Raw genomic sequence first — 20,391 nt, 5'->3', positions numbered from 1 at the left:
TCAGAATTTGTGTGAGGGTATAAAACCACCATGCACTAGTAGAATAAAAAATATTTATTTAAAAAATGTTACAATATACAATACTTTCATACAAAGTTTCAAAAATAAATCAGTTTTTTCACACATATAAACACATGTATATAAAATATCCAAAGGTATAAAAACAAAAGAATAAAAAAGGCATTATGAGTGTACACGAGAGTTCTGCTTTACCCTTGAATCTTAGTTCCTTTTTCCATGTCTGGATAATCCTCCCCTTCAGGGATAAACATTGCCTCTTAAGGAAATAAAACAACAAAGAGTTATATCAGACTATTTGAAATGACAACACTGTATAGTAAGGACTAGGAATGGAGCACTTTTTCAAGCTGGGCTTGGTATGCCACAACCCCTATATGTGACTAACAGTATAATCCTTTGTTTTCATTCTATTTTTTAGTCCTGGCACCCAGGCTGGTTCACGTTTCAGTTAACTTTTAGTATGTCATACAATGGCTAATTCTAACCAACGTTTCAATTGGTCTTGGTAATTATTTTTTTTTTTTTATTGCTTTTATAATATATGCCTTCTTCTGACACTTTCCAACTTTTGAATGGGGGTCACTGACCCCAGCAGCCAAAAAAAACTATTGCTCTGTGAGGCTACAATTTTATTGTTACTTTTTATTACTTTTCTTTCTGTTTAGGTCCTCTCCTATAACAATATCAGTCTATCATTCAAACCACTCCCTGGTCACAAAGTAATTTGGACCCTAGCAACCAGATAACTGCTGAAATTTCAAACTGGAGAATTGCTGAACAAAAAGTGAAATAATTAAAAAAAAAAAACCACATATAATATAAAATAAAGACCAATGGCAAATTGTCTCAGAATAGTATTCTCTACATCATACTAAAAGTTAACTCAAAGGAGAACAATTCCTTACAATATTCCTTATTACAATAATATTTTTATGTGCAGTATATACACATATTATTAGAATAAATGTAAAGGCTGCTAAATACAGGATTGATAGCAATGAAAAAATAATGGGAAGGCAGAGGAGAAGAGGGAGAGCTTCCTGCAACCAATGAAAGCACAGAACAGAAACCCAGAGGGATTCAGTAAAGACAATAGAAGGGAAAGGATCACATAAAAACAGAGATAGGACCGATGTTGGGATGTAAAGCAAAGCTGCAAAGGGATTGCTCTTTTACACTGTATTTCACTTGTATGTGATTTATCTTTGTAGTACAGTACATACTATATAATACCTTATTGAACATTATTGCAAAGTTGTAAATCAAATACCTTCAGTATGATCTATATCTGGGCGGCAGGATAAAAATAGCCAAGCCAGGCCAACCAAGAGAGCAACAACTAAGTTTATTACAATCCATGGCTGAAGAATCTGCTCTTCTGTATTTGCCTGCCTATAATAAACCAATGGGAATAAGGATAAACAAATGTTAAATGTCAGAGGTTACAAAATTATGGTTTGCATATAATTTAGCAATCACTACCTTCAAGCTGTAGCAGGTTTTGAAAGCAGCCAGAATACTTCATTTAGTTTGCAGGAGACATGGTTATGTTCAGTACAACAGATGGGTCAGGAGCAGGGGTGCTGGTTATCCCCTTTCAGTTTAAGTGGCCATACATGGGCAGATTTTAGCTGCTGATTTGGCTTCTTCAGTCCAAGTCTGCAGCTTATCTGCCTGTGTACGGGACACTCTGACAGGCCAACCCAACACCTGACTCTACCTGAGAAAAATCTTAGTGATCCTTTGGCCCCTGAGTGAATCTTTCAGTGAACGGCCAGATTATAATCATGTCTACAGTGAATATGTCACTTACTTGTGTTGTCATTCCAGTGGCAGATATATGATGTTGTATTACTTGTGGGAGAATAAATTGCCTAACACCTTACATTTTTAAAAAAAAGGATACCCTCCCGAAAACAAATAAAGATGTTGCAGCTGATTTTAAAAAGGGGGTTCTGGCTAATAAAGCAGATGTGGCTGTCAAGAGGTTCTGGAGCCGAAGGGCCACCTATTTAACATCTTTATTAAGGGGGTAATCCCAATGTAATAAACAATCTCTGTAAAAGAACCACAGCTATTTATGTGGCATGTTTTATTAAAGAATAAGTGTAAAAACGGCAGCTGTAGCACACCAGCCGCCAGCTTCTGCCCAATTCCAAAGGTTTGACTCCCATGTTGAATGCATTTCAGATGTTGTATAAGCAGCAATTTGTCTTACCACAGGCTGCCATTTTCTGTTGGGGGTGTGTAGAAGTTAATTCTGTCACTGGTCATTTGTTGACTTAGGGCGAGGATAAGTGCTACAAAATAAACTTCAAAAAGGAGAGGAAATTAGAAAAAAAATGGTTAAATATTACCATAATAAGATTCCCTCTCCCCTCCGATGGTAGAGTCATTCAGATAAGCATTAGATTTGCCAGTACTCACCATGATCTAAGCTACCAATGAATAACTCGGCAGAACAAGACCATAAGTCACAGGTCATTTAACACCACACAAACTCATGACATCGGTAAGTGATCATTATCATCCCAATCATTTATACAGTGTCAGTAAGAATCACTAATGTTTAAAAAACATGCAATATGTGGTAAGATATGCTGGCGGAGAAGCACCAAAAATATTCCTGTCGACATTAAAGCACCACTGCTGGGGCTGGCAGGCTTCTCCTATTCAAGTTAATGTGAAGTGGCAGGGCAGTTTTCACTTTTATTCCACTAGCTAAAAGACACTAGCGAAAACAATACCTTGTATACCATGAACCCAACACATGGTGCTCTACATTATGCAACTGAACAGTCATAGGGTTTCTAGAAACTTGTTCTACAGAAACATTTAAAAAGTGTTCAATAAATATAGCTTGTGCTGAACATAATTTTTGCCTATTGTTTTAATCATGAAAAATCCGTGGTTTTGTTTATTATTTGTTATTTATTTGTTAATTCTTGTGCTCTTTTGGAAGGGGGTTGTCCCAAAAACATTTGCCAAGATATCCAAATAAATATTTACAACATATTGCATATTCGTATGAGTTCCATTTGATTATACTTGGATTTATTCTGCACAGTATCCTGAACATATGTATTTATAAGCAAGACAGGGGAATACTAAGTACTCTGCAAGTTCATTTTAAATATATTTCATTATATCCACTGAAACAGTGCACCCAGTAGCCAACAAATGTGTTTATGCCAGTAGCTGGGTCACTTCACCCATGAGCCCAAGTGAAGGATCTGTATGAGAAGAAAGCACTGCGAGTAATGGTTCTGCTTGTACTTACAGAATGAAGCCAAGGCTGCAGGGTCAAGTTTAAGAAGCCCACGCAGTGCATCTGCCGTTCTTTCCAAATCAATCCTAGAAACAACATTATTCTGTTTTATTCATAGCCTGCACATGTTATAGCTTAACCAACAATAATTAAGGGATTGTAAAAGAAAACTGATCATTACAGTTACATGCCAAGTTTGGCTCTGATTTTAATTAACTTTCATCTCTTTCTTATTGTGTAAGCACATCATTTGCAGGTGTCCACATAACAGGGGCAGTTTGCTTATTGCACCTCCCACAGCCATGAACAAATCACCTATTGTGTGCATATTATTAAGAGAGAGATTAAGATCAATACCACAGGTTGCCTTTTGTACAGATACTAAAACTCACAAAATACTTTAGCCATTCTTAAAGCCCATCAGTACAGGATAACGTGTTTCATCACCACATGTATTTCTCAAGCAGAATAGAGGAGCAGATGTGTTTTCTTTCTAAATGCCCTTCTTTAAACCCTATTATTAACTATGTTTAGTTGAAAACAAATACTCTATGACAGGGGCCCCATCCTTTTTTTTTTACCTGTGAGCAAGATTTAAATGTAAAATATGTTGGGGAGCAACGCAAGCATGAAAACATTTCCTAGGGGGTGACCAATAAGGGCTGTGATTGGTTATTTTATAGCCCAATGATGACTGGCAGACTACAGGAGGCTCTGCTTGACAGTACACATGGTCTATGCAACCAAATCTTGTCTTCAAGTCAGAAATTCAAAATGGAAAACCTGCTTTAAAGCCATTGGGAGCAACATGTTGCTGACGAGACACTGGTTGGTGACCACTGCTCCACAGTTAGTTACTCTCCAGTAAGCAAGCTTAATCTAACCAATAAGCAGATAATGAAAAACAGAAAAGGGGAGAATAAGAAGCTATTCACCTAACCGATAATGGGATTTCGAAAGAGGAAAGAAAAAAAAAAAAAAAAAGAAAAAATCCCCAAGACCACACTAAATGGATTGTTCGCTTTCCTCTGTAGACATTTTATAGTTTTATATAGAGGCGGAGGAAAGTGGATCCGCACTTATGCGCACAACCCCTTAGCTTCATTGACAGGGTCAGCATCACAATGTGTGGAGCTACGCAGAGCCAATCTTGGTACAGAAACGCGAATCTATGCATTTTGGTGCCAATATCCACTCTGTGTAGCTCCACACATGTCAACAACAGGCCTTTCAATTAAGCTACAGGGGTGTGCACATAAGAGTGGATCTGCTTTCCTCCGCAGATGTTTTAGATAGAGACAATCTGCTTAGTGTGCCCTTGCACTAAATACCCTTTCATTTAAAATGTAGCGTTACAAAAAGGAGGGCATATAACCAAAGAGGAATCAGTAAATCAGTGAATGTGAGTGGTTTGGAGTTCTTATAGATTACATTTGATATCAGTAAAATATATCTAGAAAGCTAAATGTGTGCCAATATTTATAAAAAGGGCGAAATATTTTGTTTGAGTGTTCCAAAGACCTTTTTTTGAAAATAAAAAACAAAAAAAAACCCCACCTACCTATCAAAAGCTGTAATTGTGCTAAGAACCAACAGGAAATATAAGAAACACTGAGATGGGTAGGCCAAGATCTTGTACGTTTGAAGCAGATTAGGAAGATTTGTCAGTTGGGAGCCAGCAAGAACATAAACAACCACAATATTCCAGACAGCATACCCAGCAAGGAATCCACAGCAAAATAAGCCAACCATCCTGCAATCAATGCAAATTATAAATACAAGTTAGAAATACAAAAACATGCTGGATTTGAATTTTGAAAGCATTTAAACAAAGGTATTTATACCTAAAGATATGGTGTGCTGTAAGGGATACATCCATGCTGGTCCATGTTGGCTTGACGTCAAGGAAAACATCAGTTTGCTCAGTTGTTTTGATAATTTCAGAGCGATCTGCAGCTTGAAACCTACCTAAATATTAAAGGGGGAGCTCATTAATTCCCCACTTACATATCAAAAAGCATTCTGGCAAAACTTAGGGGGAAACCGGTGATTCGTGGCAGCTGTCAGCACTGTATAGCCATTTTAGGGCTATGGTACATGAGATTAGTTGCCCTGTAATCTGATCTACTGTAGGTGACTAATGTCCTGAAAATGCTTTCATACTGACAACAATGTAAATCACCCATGCGAAAGCATACGAGTTACCTGTGCTTCACATAGTAGCAGAAGTTGGCTTACGATGCAACTTGTGGCTACTATGTGGTGCATATGTTTTTCAACCTGCAATTCTTCAGGAAATTATACACCCACAGCCATCTAATCTGTTTATGTGCCAACAAAAAGATCAGTGCAATCTACCAATCCACGCATATGGCCAAAATGCACATGAACACCTTAAGTGGCCTAAAAGCCAAAAAAATAAATCACACAGAAACTAAACCATGCAAGACCTTGACCTGCACTTACGATTCTTTTCCACAAAGAATTTCCCGACTGGCTGGCTAGTTAAAGAAGAAGCAAGGAACGCAGGGTTCTGCTCAGGAATCTTTGTATGTCCATCAGGAATTATGTCTTCGTCCTCAACTCCCAGTTCATTTGGGAATTCCTGCCCCACTGACCGGGTTTTCCTAGTGTAAAAAAAAATAAAAAATTAATACATTATTGCAAAAGAAGCAGTGGGATGAATAAAATAGGTATGCACTGAATAATCCTTATCATTTTTCTATTTGCTGAAGTGCCAAATCCTCATACAAAAATGTGCCAAACTGTATTCAAGCCCTAATTTGCATCTTTAAATTGAAAGTAATAGTGACACATTCCATATATACCAGGAAAATGCCATTATCACTTTAAGGGCAGAGGGAACAGTAAGCAGGTCATCCACTTTCCTTAGTCTGCCTTTTGTACACAGGTGGAGGAAAGCAGATCTCCTGTCATTCGCTCTTTCATGTAGCCCCATTGACAGGTACAGCATCGGCTGCCCCTGCGGCTACACAATAGTACACACATAGTACCTTATATTTAACATTACTTTAAAAGATTTTTATTTTTTGGTGTTACTATTTTATTAAACTAGTCAAGGGGGGAACTAGAGTATTATGAGGAAGTTAGTGTAGACCTGGAAGTGGGATTAGTATGGGGTCATGGGGGAGTGGCATATAGTTTCCCAGTTAAGGAGTTCCCTCTGTTACAAACAAAACAGGCTAATAGTATCTATAGTGCTAATTCTCCATTACGTAATATAAACAGCAGAGAGAAAAGCAGTAAGAGTTGGAGTTTATTGCATGTGCAGAAAATAATAGCAAATTATGATATAATTGTTATCACAGAGACTTGGTGGGATGGAACCTGACTGGGCTGTGCATTTAAATGGTTACACCCTGTTTAGGAGGGACAGAGGAGTTAAAAAGGGTGAAGGAGTTTGTCTGTATGTAAAGCAAGAATTAAAGCCCTGCGCTAGAGAAATTACCAGGGACAGCAATGGGGAAGGCATGGAATTTGGGTAGAGATTTCAGCAGGCTAAAGGGTGAAGCCACACAGGGCTACTACTTGTCATGGCTGCAAAAATAGACAATGCTGATCATTTACTGATAACTGTCTCTATGTGTGTTTTAGCAGGGGCAATTCTAAGTATTGTGTATGGCAGGGTATCTTCTGGTGTTTGGTAGCTGCTACTAAGTAGCTCTGTGTGTTTTCACCCTAAAGGTTACAAAACCAATTGTCATCACTGCAATATATTAACTGGGAAAGGCTTTTTACAGTGTTAAACACAGAAGTGGAATATCCTTAAAATGTTATTTATATCAGTATATTCCCTTTATAAGCAACGAAAGACATGGCAAAGCAAAACCTATGGTTTGATAAAAGTGCTGCTGTTGAGGTTGGTTAAAAAAAACAAAAAACCCAACATGCTTTAAGCTAATAAAGCATGCAAAAAAGCTATCAGGCAAGCTCAGAAAATGGATGGAAAAGGGTGTTGCAGCAAGGAGAAAAAGGAATCCAAACTTATTTTTCTAAAATATGTTAACAGTAAAAAAAAGGAGTGGGACCCTTATCACATTTGGTTGATGAGAACAGGAAAAAATAAGAAATTCTGAACTCTTATTTCATCTGTCTACACAGCTGAGGAGCCAGTTAATGAAGGTTTCCTTTTTAATAGATTCAATTCTAGTAATACAACAACTGACATGACTTGAACATGTAGAGGTAAACAAAGGTCTATAACCAGACGGTATTCATCCCAGGCTACTAAATGAGCTTCTTCACATTATTTTTCAGGGTTCATTGAAGTCTGACATGGTGCAGAGAGACTGGCGATTTGCTTATGTGATGCAGTTTTTCAAAAGGGGATCCCATTCTCAGCCTGAAAACTATAGGCCTATTAGTCTGACATCAATGGTAGGAAAGCTTTTGAATGGGGTAATAAGAGATAGGATACTTGAATACATTACAAACCACAATGCTATAAGTTTGTGTTTTTATAAATTACAGATTATGAGAGACTAATTTAATTGCCTTTTATTAGGAAGTGAGCAGGAACCTTAATTCTGGGATGGCAGAGGATGTCATCTACTTGGACTTTGCGCAAGCATTTGATATAGCACCGCACCAAAAGTTAATGATAAAATTGAGGGATATTGGCCTGGAACATAATATTTGTACTTGGATAGATAACTGGCTGAAGGATAGATTACAAAGAGTGGGGATAAATGGAACATTTGCTAATTGGACCAGTGTTAGTGGAGTACCGCAAGGGTCAGTCCTTGGTCTTTTGTTTTTTAACTTGCTTATTAATGACCTAATAACATTGAAAGCACTGTTTCTATTTTTGCAGTAAATGATCACTTTACTGTAAGATGCTTACCTCCTAGTTATTCATAAACTAAAAGAGACTAAATAGCAGTGTTACCACTAAGCAGGTGCTAAGGATTTCAGTGGAATATTTTGCAGGAGAGTCCCTACCGAAACAGAACACAGCACTTACTTAGTTCTTCTGCGTGGTTTTCGAGTTGTCCCCTCCTCTGCGGCCTGGTTGTCTGTGTCTTTCCCATTCTGAACTACTGGTAAAGCAGGGTTGTGCTGAGTTAAAGATGTTTCTGCATCTGAAAGAAAAATAACCAACATTTAATACTATAAATATTTTGTTAAAAAATAAAACACCTTAATATGAAATTAAATTCACACATCCAGCTTATGTATACATGGATATACTGTATTATTAACATCTGCCAGGCAACAGTATCTTGTATTGTACTGATTAAACAGTCATATATTGCATCTTAAAATCAACATATTGTACAGTGGCTTGCAAAAGTATTCGGCCCCCTTGAACTTTTCCACATTTTGTCACATTACAGCCACAAACATGAATCAATTTTATTGGAATTCCACGTGAAAGACCAATACAAAGTGGTGTACACGTGAGAAGTGGAACGAAAATCATACATGATTCCAAACATTTTTTTACAAATAAATAACTGCAAAGTGGGGGGTGCGTAATTATTCAGCCCCCTGAGTCAATACTTTGTAGAACCACCTTTTGCTGCAATTACAGCTGCCAGGCTTTTAGGGTATGTCTCTACCAGCTTTGCACATCTAGAGACTGAAATCCTTGCCCATTCTTCTTTGCAAAACAGCTCCAGCTCAGTCAGATTAGATGGACAGCGTTTGTGAACAGCAGTTTTCAGATCTTGCCACAGATTCTCGATTGGATTTAGATCTGGACTTTGACTGGGCCATTCTAACACATGGATATGTTTTGTTTTAAACCATTCCATTGTTGCCCTGGCTTTATGTTTAGGGTCGTTGTCCTGCTGGAAGGTGAATCTCCGCCCCAGTCTCAAGTCTTTTGCAGACTCCAAGAGGTTTTCTTCCAAGATTGCCCTGTATTTGGCTCCATCCATCTTCCCATCAACTCTGACCAGCTTCCCTGTCCCTGCTGAAGAGAAGCACCCCCAGAGCAAGATGCGGCCACCACCATATTTGACAGTGGGGATGGTGTGTTCAGAGTTCCATTTTGGTCTCATCTGACCAAAGCACCTCCTTCCACATGTTTCCTGTGTCCCCCACATGGCTTGCGGCAAACTGCAAACGGGACTTCTTATGGTTTTCTGTTAACAATGGCTTTCTTCTTGACACTCTTCCATAAAGGCCAACTTTGTGCAGTGCACAACTAATAGTTGTCCTATGGACAGATTCCCCCACCTGAGCTGTAGATCTCTGCAGCTCCCCCAGAGTCACCATGGGCCTCTTGGCTGCATTTCTGATCAGCGCTCTCCTTGTTTGGCCTGTGAGTTTAGGTGGACGGCCTTGTCTTGGTAGGTTTACAGTTGTGCCATACTCCTTCCATTTCTGAATGATCGCTTGAACAGCGTTCTATGGGATGTTCAAGGCTGGAAATCCTTTTATAGCCTAAGCCTGCTTTAAATTTCTCAATAACTTTATCCCTGACCTGTCTGGTGTGTTCTTTGGACTTCATGGTGTTGTTGCTCCCAATATTCTCTTAGACAACCTCTGAGGCTGTCACAGAGCAGCTGTATTTGTACTGACATTAGATTACACACAGGTGCACTCTATTTAGTCATTAGCACTCATCAGGCAATGTCTATGGGCAACTGACTGCACTCAGACCAAAGGGGGCTGAATAATTACGCACACCCCACTTTGCAGTTATTTATTTGTAAAAAATGTTTGGAATCATGTATGATTTTCCTTCCACTTCTCACATGTACACCACTTTGTATTGGTCTTTCACGTGGAATTCCAATAAAATTGATTCATGTTTGTGGCTGTAATGTGACAAAATGTGGAAAAGTTCAAGGGGGCCGAATACTTTTGCAAGCCACTGTATGTGGCAGACATAGATTATATAAACCAATTTGTAATTGGATCTTTTTTTAATACTGTTATAGCTTGAGCAACTAATGCATCAATAATAGCCGAATTAAGTACTGCTCAGAGATAGTGCTCAGTAGGGGCTGAAGCTGCTGCTGATAAAAAAGGTATAAAATCATCCCAATAAGTTAAGGGACTAAGATCTTGTTAACCTTTAAATTAGCTTTTAGTATAACATAGGAATTGATATTCTGAGACAATTTGCAATTGGTTTTTAATTTTTGTGTTCTTTCAATCATTTAGCTTTTTGTTCAGCAGATTTCCAGTTTGGAATTTCAGCAGCTATCTGGTTTCTAGGGTCTTGCTCACCTTAGCAACTAGGCAGAGGTTTAAATTAGAGGCTAGACTAGATAGAAAAATAAATACAAAGTAACAATAACAATAAACTTGTAACCTCGCAGAGCAATTTTTTTTTGGTGTTCAGGGTCAGTGGCCTTCATTTGAAAGATGAGAAGATGTCTAACAGGAAAATGATAATTAAAAACTATAAAGAAATAAATGAAGACCCTATTGCAAAGTTGCTACGAACAGGACATTCTATACCATACTAAAAGTTAACTTATATGTGAACAATACATTTAAGGAATTCCAATACAATCTCCCACTATAAGATAGTTTGCGATATACTGTATAAATTACTTTTTTCTTACAACTATTAAGTTAAATTTTCAAATGGATGGTTGTGCTCAGAGCTGCTGCTAAGTGGCACAGAGCGCTAACACCCCAATAACAAGGAAAATTAATTGTCCAACACATTCTGACAATTTTTTCTTGCTAAATGTATTTAAACACCTTCTTGACATTTTCCCTCTAGATCCCACATAGTTTGATATTTACTTAATTTCATGCTTCACTATACTTTCAGGTTTAGGAACTGTGCTTGATAACTCATGAATATCTATATAACTGCTTCAAAGCAATGCAACCACAACAGCACTAGATCAAGAGAAAAGCAATATAAGGCTAATGGTACACCAGCCAGCCTGTATCTGCACTTGTGTACAAACGCAGGTGGAGAAAAAGCCGATCCAAACGAATCTACTACCACCTGCTCCTTGCTGTAAGTGGGCTGACAAGCACGGCATCTGCCTGTGTGCACACAGGGTGGATTTCAGCAAAAAAATTATATTTTTGTGTGTTTCCATGCTGAAACCTGCACTGTGTGCACACAGGCCAGCCCAGTGCACTTACAGCAAAGAGCAGTAGGAGCTGCTGGGCTTGGATTGGATTTTTCTCCATCTGCATTTCTGGTGTGCCATTAGTCTGAGAGTGGATAAAAAATTATGAGCAAACATTTTAGGTTAGTATTGCAAAATAAAAGCACAGGATAAAGGAACACTTTAATTATTATAAACGGGCAAAATATTAGTTGGGAAACAGTTTTTTGATCAAACACCAAAGTATAACAAACTAAGTTAAATGCCAGGAAGTAAAGGTATAGGATCTATTATCCAGAATGCTTTGGACTGGGATTTTTCCAGATAAAGAATTTGGATCATCATACCTTACATCTGCTTAATATAATTTCACATTAAATAAACCCAATAGGATTAATTTGATAATTCATGGTTTGATTCATGCAGCCTACTTAACCTCAAGTACAAGGTAATGTTTTATTATTACATAGAAAAAGGAAATCATTTTGAAAAATTTAAACATTTTTGATTAAAATTACGTATATGGGAGATCGCCCTTCTGTAATTTGGAGCTTTTTGGATAATGGGTTTCCAGATAAGGGATTCCATACCTATATTCACAGTGAGAATAAACAAGAACAATTTTCTAGCATTAAGCATACCTATTGACAGCCTTTTCTTTTTCTTTTTTCTTCTTTCTGGAGAGAGAGGATCTTTGTTCTCAGAGGTGTTAAATCCTGCATTCTGCAACAAATCATCTGCACAAAAGAACAACTATCTGAATCTCTATTCCACATGTTTCCACAACATTTACTAAGGGGGAGATTTACTAATCCACGAACTAGTGCTGGGCGGTATGACCAAAAATTTATATCACGGTATTTTTCAAAATTATATTGGTATCACGGTATTTGACGGTATTTTTTTTTCCCCATGCATGATTAGGTGACCACCCCAAACACCCCCCCCCGCCACCCCAAACACCCCCCCATCCGCACACCCCCCCCACCCCACCCCAAACACCCCCCCATCCCCTTCACATAAATATAAATTACGGGCCAGGCAGCCGCAGGCACCCCCGACAGCTCACATTGGTATCCGACTCTGAGTGATGCGTCCTAGCGACGGCGCTTTTGTAGAGTGTGCGCGCTGACGTCACGCGCAACCCGGAAATACTAAGAAAAATTGCCAGGAGGAGCGCACACCCGTATGCCAAAAATTTATATCATTTTTTTTTTAAAAAACGGTGTTCGGTTTATACGGGTATACCGCCCAGCACTACCACGAACGGACCAAAAGCGTCCGAATGCGGTTTTTTGTAATGATCGGTATTTTTGCGACTTTTTCGTCGCTGTCGCGAAAAAATCGTATTGTCGCAATGAGTACGAAAGTTTCGGATTCATTCGAGCTTCAATATCGTGACTTTCCTTGGGCCAGGTTGAAGCTGCACAGTGCCATTTATTCCTATGGAAGGCTTCCAAAATCATGCAAAGTTGGAAAAGTTTTTCCGCCATTCACGATCGTTCAATATGAAAAAGTTGCAACGGCGACGAAATAGTCGCGCAAAATACGAAAAAATCTCGACGGCGATGAAGAGGTCGAAAAATTTTCGCTTCCAATCCGATTTTTTCCCATTCAGGATTCGGATTCGTGGATTAGTAAACGTGCCCCTAAATCTCTCATGAAGCAGAAAACACATGCAGCAATAATAGAAAACAGTGTCACTTACCAGGCACATTATTTGACTTTGACTTCTTTTTCTTTGACCGGCTAAGAGGAATTTCATCTTTCAAGTTAAAAAGAAAGCATATTTCAAATGGCAATTAAAGGACACTATTCAAAAATGTGGACAAATATATTTATATACATACCAATAATTGTGCTGTAGTTCCAAAAAGGTAGCAGTTAAATACAGGTAGATAAAACAAACAAACAAAAATAAAAAAACATTAGAATATAGATACATATTTAGATGGTAATTAATAATAATAATAATAATGGGTGGCAAAAAAACAAGGTCCCCACAAGATTAAGGTGCAGTTTTATTGTACATGGAGTAGGGGAAAACCAGAAGAATTCTCAGCAGTTCAAACTATTTTACTATTTACCAAAGCTTTCCCGATTGTCAGAAAAGTGTTTAAGTGGCGGTTCACCTTTTTAGTTAACTTTAAATATGTTACAGAATGGCCAATTCTAAGCAAATATTTATTTGGTTTTCATTTTTTTGTAGTTTTTGAATTATTCTGACTCTTTCCAATGTTCAAACAACCCCAGCAGCCAAACAAATATTGCTCTGTCAAGGTTACAATTTTATTGCTATTGTTACTTTTCATTACTTATTTTTCTCTCTTTAGGTCCTCTCCTATAAATATGTCTTTCATTCAAACCACTCCCTGGTTGTTAAGGAGTTGCTGAACAAAATGTAAAATAAATAAACACAAATATAAAAAAGACCAATTACAAATTGCCTTAAAATATGACTTTCTTCATCATAATAAAAGTTAACTCAATTTTACAATAGTTTAAAGTTTTGTTTTTTTTTATTTGTCCCCTAAATATTTACAGACATGTACAAATAATGTTTAAATATATTTTCTGCCTGCTTGAAACAAAGGTCGGAATCTTATATGAGGGCAATAACATACAGTAACTTAGAGAAAGTTACCCAGTAGTGACCGAGTGATGCAGAATAAAGCAGGCAATACACATGCATTTTTCAGCAACAGAAATACTTTTACCTTGGCATTGGAGGCAGGGCACGTGGTGGTGCCTAAAAATCACAAGGAATACAAAGTGCATTAATAAATGAACAAGATAAAAATATGTAGTTGCTCACATAGCAAACTAAAATACAAGGGCAGATTTACAAAGGGCTATTCTTACCAACAAACAAACACATTTACAAATTAGCGCAAATTAGAGCTGAAATCATTTCAACAATTCTGCAAAAAGCTAACAGAATTTTCCAGAATTTCAGGAGAAGTTTAACATATGTGATAAAAATCTAGCTGCTATGAAAACACCAGGGAATTTTTAGGATCGCCTAATTAGTTGGTTGGTTTCTTCCAACTAATTATCCAAGATTTTTTCAGACATGTTGTCACCACGTGGATAACCAAATGTCCCATGTGCCATCAGCCTTAAACTCTGCAAAGCCAAGGAAGCAGCCCTACTGACCACCCTCCTAGAAGTTTTTTTTTAAAATCTGTCACTCTCTCAGTGAGTTCAATGAGCAAATACAGGTATAGGACACGTTATCCAGAAATCAGTTATCCAAAAAGCTCCAAATAGCAGGAAGGTCATCTCCCAAAGAGTCCATTATAATCAAATAATTAATTTTTTTAAAAATGAATTTCTTTTTCTCTTTAATAATATAACAGTACCTTGTACTTGATCATAACCGAGTTGCATGAATCCACATTGGTGCCAGAACAATTCTATTGGGTTTATTTAATATTTAAATTGTTAGCAGATGTTAGATGTTATGGCAGGGAAGTCATGCAAGAAATGCAATTTTCAGAAAACACTAAAAACGTTAAAAAATAAAACCAGAAATATTTTGGAAAAAGTAATTCTTTGATGTACTTTGTGAAAAACAATGGGAAATGTAATAAAACACTCAAAGTTTGCTACTAGTTTAATCAACCAATCAGCATTTACAGGTCATCCTGGCAAACTTTGTCCCTTTTATTATATATTTGGCCAATAAGATTTGTTAGAGTGAATTTTTAGATGGGGCCAAACTGAAAGAGATGAAAAATTCCCTCTGGGTAAAAAAGGCCTGTGTGACCCTAAGTGGTAGTTCACCTTTAAGTTAACTTTTAGGGGCTGATTTACTAACCCACGAATCCGACCCGAATTGGAAAAGTTCCGACTTGAAAACGAACATTTTGCGACTTTTTCGTATGTTTTGCGATTTTTTCGGCGTCTTTACGAATTTTTCGTTACCAATACGATTTTTGCGTAAAAACGCGAGTTTTTCGTAGCCTTTACGAAAGTTGCGTAAAATCTTGCGATTTTTCCGTAGCGTTAAAACTTGTGCAAAAAGTTGCGCTTTTTTTGTAGCGTTAAAACTTACGCGAAACTTCGCACCTTTTAAGTTTTACCGCTACGAAAAAGGCGCAACTTTTCGCGTAAGTTTTAACGCTACGGAAAAAGCGCAAGATTTTACGCAACTTTCGTAAAGGCTACGAAAAACTCGCGTTTTTACGCAAAAATCGTATTGGTAACGAAAAATTCGTAAAGACGCCGAAAAAATCGCAAAAAATACGAAAAAATCGCAAAATACCGATCTTTACGAAAAAAACGCAATCGGACTCATTTCGACCCGTTCGTGGGTTAGTAAATGTGCCCCTTAGTATTTTACAGAACATACTATTCTTGGCAACTTTGCATTTGGTCTTCATTATTATTATTATTTTACTTATTTGCCTTCCTCTTTTACATCTTTCCAGCTGTCAAATAGGGGTCACTGATCCCTGCAGCCAAAAATAAATTGGCCTTTACATCTCTTACATCTTTTTTATTGTGGTTACTTTTTATTCCATATCTTTCTGTTCAGGCCCCCCTTCTAATTAGTATATGCTAATTAGGATTCGGCAGAATCCGTCAGGGTGGGTTTGGGGGAACCCAAAAAAGTGGGTTCGGCGCATCCCTAACTTATATTCAAGGGGGTGGGGGGGACGCACCAGGGCAGGGGGCCTGGTGCGTTTGCTACTCTGCGCTGGGCCCTTTGAAGTTTCTTTTTTTTACAGGGTGGCCCAGTGCAGTGTAGTTATGCCACTGATTCATATTCAAGGCTCTCATTCAAACCCCTGTCTGGTTGCTAAGGTAAATAAAACCCTAGCAACCACATAGCTGCTGAAATTCCAAGATGGAGAGCTGCTGTACAAATAAAAATGAAAACCAACTGCCACAATTACCAATCTTACAATATCAATGTCTACATTAAACAGAGAGTTAAAGTTAAATAACATCAATAAATAACTGAATATGAACTTTACTGCTTTAATAAAAATCAGTATTCTTATATTGAACTTTATAGTACATTTCTATTTATAAATTAGATGGTAACAATGAACTGGTACAATCACATAAAAATCACTAACTTAATATCAAATTCACATGAAATTATGAAGGCTTGCATCCATCAGATAGTAAGAATGTTCTATAAGGTTCTCATCTGCCAAATAACATTCCTTTCCTAAAGCATTAAGGTACTTACCACTTGCTTCTTCCCCATCATCAAAAGTCAGTGCACATACAGGCAGATACTAGGCAGTTCCTTTACACAACACATAGATCCTCTTATTCCTTACACAAAAATAATCTGTAGATAAACTCTGGGATTACAAAGGTTAGAACCTTCTGCCCTTCAGCTACAGGTCAGTGCTTTTATACGCCCACGTGAATTAATCCCTAAACCCTTTATTTTCCTACATGTAGGCACATTTCCCTACCGAACCATACCATTTTAACTGCATATATATCCCCCCCACCTTTGCCAAAGCAAACATATTTTCATATTTAAAACAAAGAGCAGCTTTCAGCTGGCGGCCATTTTCACCAACCTCATCATCAGTGATGCTTACATGTGCAGAGTCCCTCATTCCCTGAAAAGTTTATGCAAACAAGAATGTAGTGTTACACAGGCAGAACTTACTTTTACGCTGTCCATTTTAGGACATATATGTGCTTAATGGATAAGCTCCATGCTCCCTGAGGTCGGGCAAAAGAATGTTTCTGGAGCAGGGAAGGCTACCGAAGAGTTTCCATGGAAACACAGAATGCTATCTCTTTATTGGCTGCCAGACTGGAAGGGGCGCGTTTAAAAAGCCAAGTAGCTCTGATTCACTGCCTTTCACTGAGCTCTAGCTTTGAAGTGCGCATGCGTTTGTAGCACTAAGGGAGGGGCCGAGTGGCTTGGGGTGAGGAAGTGAGGGCGTGCGGCAGCCTTATTATTAAATATTTGTTTCTGTAAAGCTGTATGTTTGCGTAATTGCTATCACAGTTCTTTCCTTAGCAGCTAGGGTTGGGGTAATGGTGCAAGTTGATATTTGTCTCCAATGGTTCAATCTGCACAACCACGGGCGACAAATCTCCCAGAATTGGCTTGCCATAGTATCGGGATCGGACTGATGGACCGCCCAAAGAGAGGGGAAATTGCCTCTATTTGCATAAACTTAATGGCTGCAAGTAATATGTTAAGGCAAGTCATTTTGGGGAGATTTGTCATGTACAGTAGCACAGGCTGGCCTTATGCTTTTATATGGGTCATGGAACTCTGGCCTGGGAATTTCCAATACACAGAGGCCCAAACAACCCCCACCAGCCCACAAAAATAGTGACCATCTTACACAAAGCTATCAATCCTCCCATTTGTTCTGGAGTAACCAGATTGTGGTGGCTCTCTCCTGGTCTCCTATTCGCCTTGTCCCCCCAGCCATCCCCCAATATTCTCCTGATTCTGCCCAAATATACCGAAGTCCGGTGGCGAATACTGGGCGTGCATGTACAGTAATTGTTTGGTGACATCATTTGATGCATGTGTGCAGGTAGAATTTTTTGGCTTCGCCGGGGATTTTGTGCATGTGTGTGATGTCACTTCCAGAAGTCTGTCGCACATGTGACGTTATTTCCACGTTTTGGGAACAAAAAATTGCAGCCCCCCACGGACTGCACCCGTCAAAAGTTGACAGCTCTGCTTATAGCAGCCCCTCTGGCATTTTCAGAATCTACAGGTTGCCAGTGTGAATCTAATATTCTCATATTTTACAACAAGGGGGGAGGTACATTATTCCTTATATCACCAGCATATTACACATTTACTGGAATTACAGGTACATTTAAAATAATGGACCAGTCTTGGCAGTTTTTTTTTTTTTGTACAGCACAACTGAATATACTAACGTTTTATAAACACTAGTTAATAATGATACTTAATGGCTGGTAAGGCCTTAGCTTAAGACTGCAGTGCTTTTTTTGGCACCAGTTAGAAGAACTAATGAGCTGGAAATAATACAGAGAGGTGCAACTAAATTGGTAAAAGCAATGGAACAATTGAATAATTGGAAACAACCAAAGGCCTCCTTTTAGACTTGAGAAACTGAAATTCACCTACAGTAGCACAAATGGTTCTTCACAGTAAGGGAAGCGAGGTTGTCGAAGACCCACAATGATGTGGATGATGTTGGGATGGCAGATTGTATTCAGCATTGGACTGGGCCAGTGGCCCCAACACCTTAGACCCTTTATTTGGTCTGCGTGGAGATCTAATTGTAGCAGTCAAAGGCAGCATCAAGGAAGTTAGCAGTGTGAATGGAAGGTACATGTTGGGGTGCGGAGTGGTATGACTCGGAGGTATATGTTGGGGATGAGGGTGCAGCGGCAACATTTACAACGGTGTCAGGGCCTCCGTGGCTGGGTTGGAAGCCTCATTGTGCACCTGGCACCCCAGTCTGACCCTGATTGTATTAAAGATTTTAAAAATGGCTTGAATAAAAAGGGGCATGCTGCAGGCCTGTGACCACGTGCCCAATGCCTTGAAAAAATGTCCCACTGCTTGGGGTATTGTAAATTGCTTATAACAAGTACTATCCACTTCATAAATGTGTGAATACTGGCCTAGACCCTGAATAAATTATATATTAATAGTAGGCAGTCTTATGCATGAAATGTTTATTTGGTGCAAAAAACATCATGAATTTATCAAAAATTCCAAAAAATTCACCATACCAAAAGTACAGAGATCCCTCATTGCTCCATGGCCCCTGACTTCTTCCCTCTTAACGTGTTTCACATCACTGGAGGCTTCATCAGAGGATGAAGGGCCAATGACGCAAAATGTGTTAGGAGGGAGGAGCTCAGAAACCATTAAACACTGAGGTACCTCTGTTCTTGCAAGAATATCTTTTGAAGGTGGAATCTCAAAAACAATATAGCAGACTCATTGTTTTAATCAGCTGATATACAAACCATTTAAAATGGCTGGCTAGATTGCTGTTAAATCTTGGGTTGCAGTAGATGACATCACACACTTGTCAATAAATATGTTTCCCCATGGAAGCAGAATAATTAGCTGTAAATTACTCAACATTACTCTGGTTATATAGGCACAGAAAAGTTTTACTATGATAATGACTTACTTTATGTGCAGTGAGGAACATAAGTATTTGAACACTCTGCGATTTTGCAAGTTCTCCCACTTAGAAATTATGGAGGGGTCTGAAATTCACATTGTAGGTGCATTCCCATGGTGAGAGACAGGATTTAAAAAAAAAAATTCAGGAAATCACATTGTATGATTTTTAAAGAATTTATTTGTATTGTGATGTGATTTCTTGATTTTTTTTTTAAATGCTGTCTCTCACAGTGGGAATGCACCTACAATGTGAATTTCAGACCCCTCCATGATTTCTAAGTGGGAGAACTTGCAAAATCGCAGGATGTTCAGATACTTATGTTCCTCACTGTATTTGGAAACTATACACATTTTGGTTTGCTTAAAGGAACAGTAACACCAAAAAATGAAAGTGTATAAAAGTAACTAAAATATAATGTGCTGCTGCCCTGCACAGGTAAAAGTTGTGTGTTTACTTCAGAAAGTCTACTATAATTTATATAAATAAGCTGCTGTGTAGCCATGGAGGCAGCCATTCAAAGGAGAAAAGGCACAGGCACATAGCAGATAACAGATAAAACACTATTGTATTCTACAGAACTTATCTGTTATCTGCTATGTAACCTGTGCCCTTTCTCCTTTTTTCCAGCTTGAATGGCTGCCCCCGTGGCTACACAGCAGCTTATTATATAAATTATAGTAGTGTTACTGTAGCAAACACACCAGTATTACCAGTGCAGGGCAACAGTACATTATATTTTTATTACTTGAAAGCTCTTTCATTTTTTGGTGTTACTGTTCCTTTAACCACAGACATTATGATTTTTTCCCTATAGCAATGAATTTCAACTCTCGATTCACTCTGTCAAACAATGATTTTCTCTTGATTAACTATCATATTTTAGTTAAACCATTTTGTGTACCTGTGATAAACAAATACATTTACACACACC

At 38.2% G+C, this 20,391-nt stretch overlaps 1 protein-coding gene across 4 annotated transcripts; it reads right to left on the bottom strand.

The window, feature by feature from the left end:
• Positions 1–36: 36 nt before the first annotated feature.
• tmem237 (transmembrane protein 237) lies at positions 37–17,047 on the bottom strand. Of its 4 annotated transcripts, none has more exon segments than NM_001017010.2 (13): positions 37–277; positions 1,292–1,413; positions 2,240–2,333; positions 3,302–3,375; positions 4,851–5,042; positions 5,134–5,257; positions 5,756–5,916; positions 8,274–8,391; positions 11,982–12,077; positions 13,049–13,105; positions 13,191–13,201; positions 14,058–14,089; positions 16,982–17,047. In NM_001017010.2, coding segments are annotated over 13 exon segments (1,164 nt in total). In that variant the 5' UTR covers positions 16,997–17,047; the 3' UTR covers positions 37–209.
• Positions 17,048–20,391: the final 3,344 nt, after the last annotated feature.

Source organism: Xenopus tropicalis, chromosome 9 (assembly GCF_000004195.4).
Source record: "Xenopus tropicalis strain Nigerian chromosome 9, UCB_Xtro_10.0, whole genome shotgun sequence".
In the NCBI taxonomy this organism is placed as follows: Eukaryota; Metazoa; Chordata; class Amphibia; order Anura; family Pipidae; genus Xenopus; species Xenopus tropicalis.
The sequence above is the reverse complement of the archived record's forward strand: the minus strand, read 5'-3'. Positions and strand labels throughout refer to the sequence as shown.

Coding starts and splice junctions, on each gene's coding strand:
- tmem237 (XM_031892674.1), bottom strand. CDS start 16,928: ATGAGGGACTCTGCACATGTAAGCATCACTGATGATGAG. Junction 14,090..16,889: donor TAAGCATCACTGATGATGAG/GTTGGTGAAAAT, acceptor TGTGATTTTTAG/GCACCACCACGTGCCCTGCC. Junction 5,917..8,273: donor AAACCACGCAGAAGAACTAA/GTAAGTGCTGTG, acceptor TTTTTACACTAG/GAAAACCCGGTCAGTGGGGC.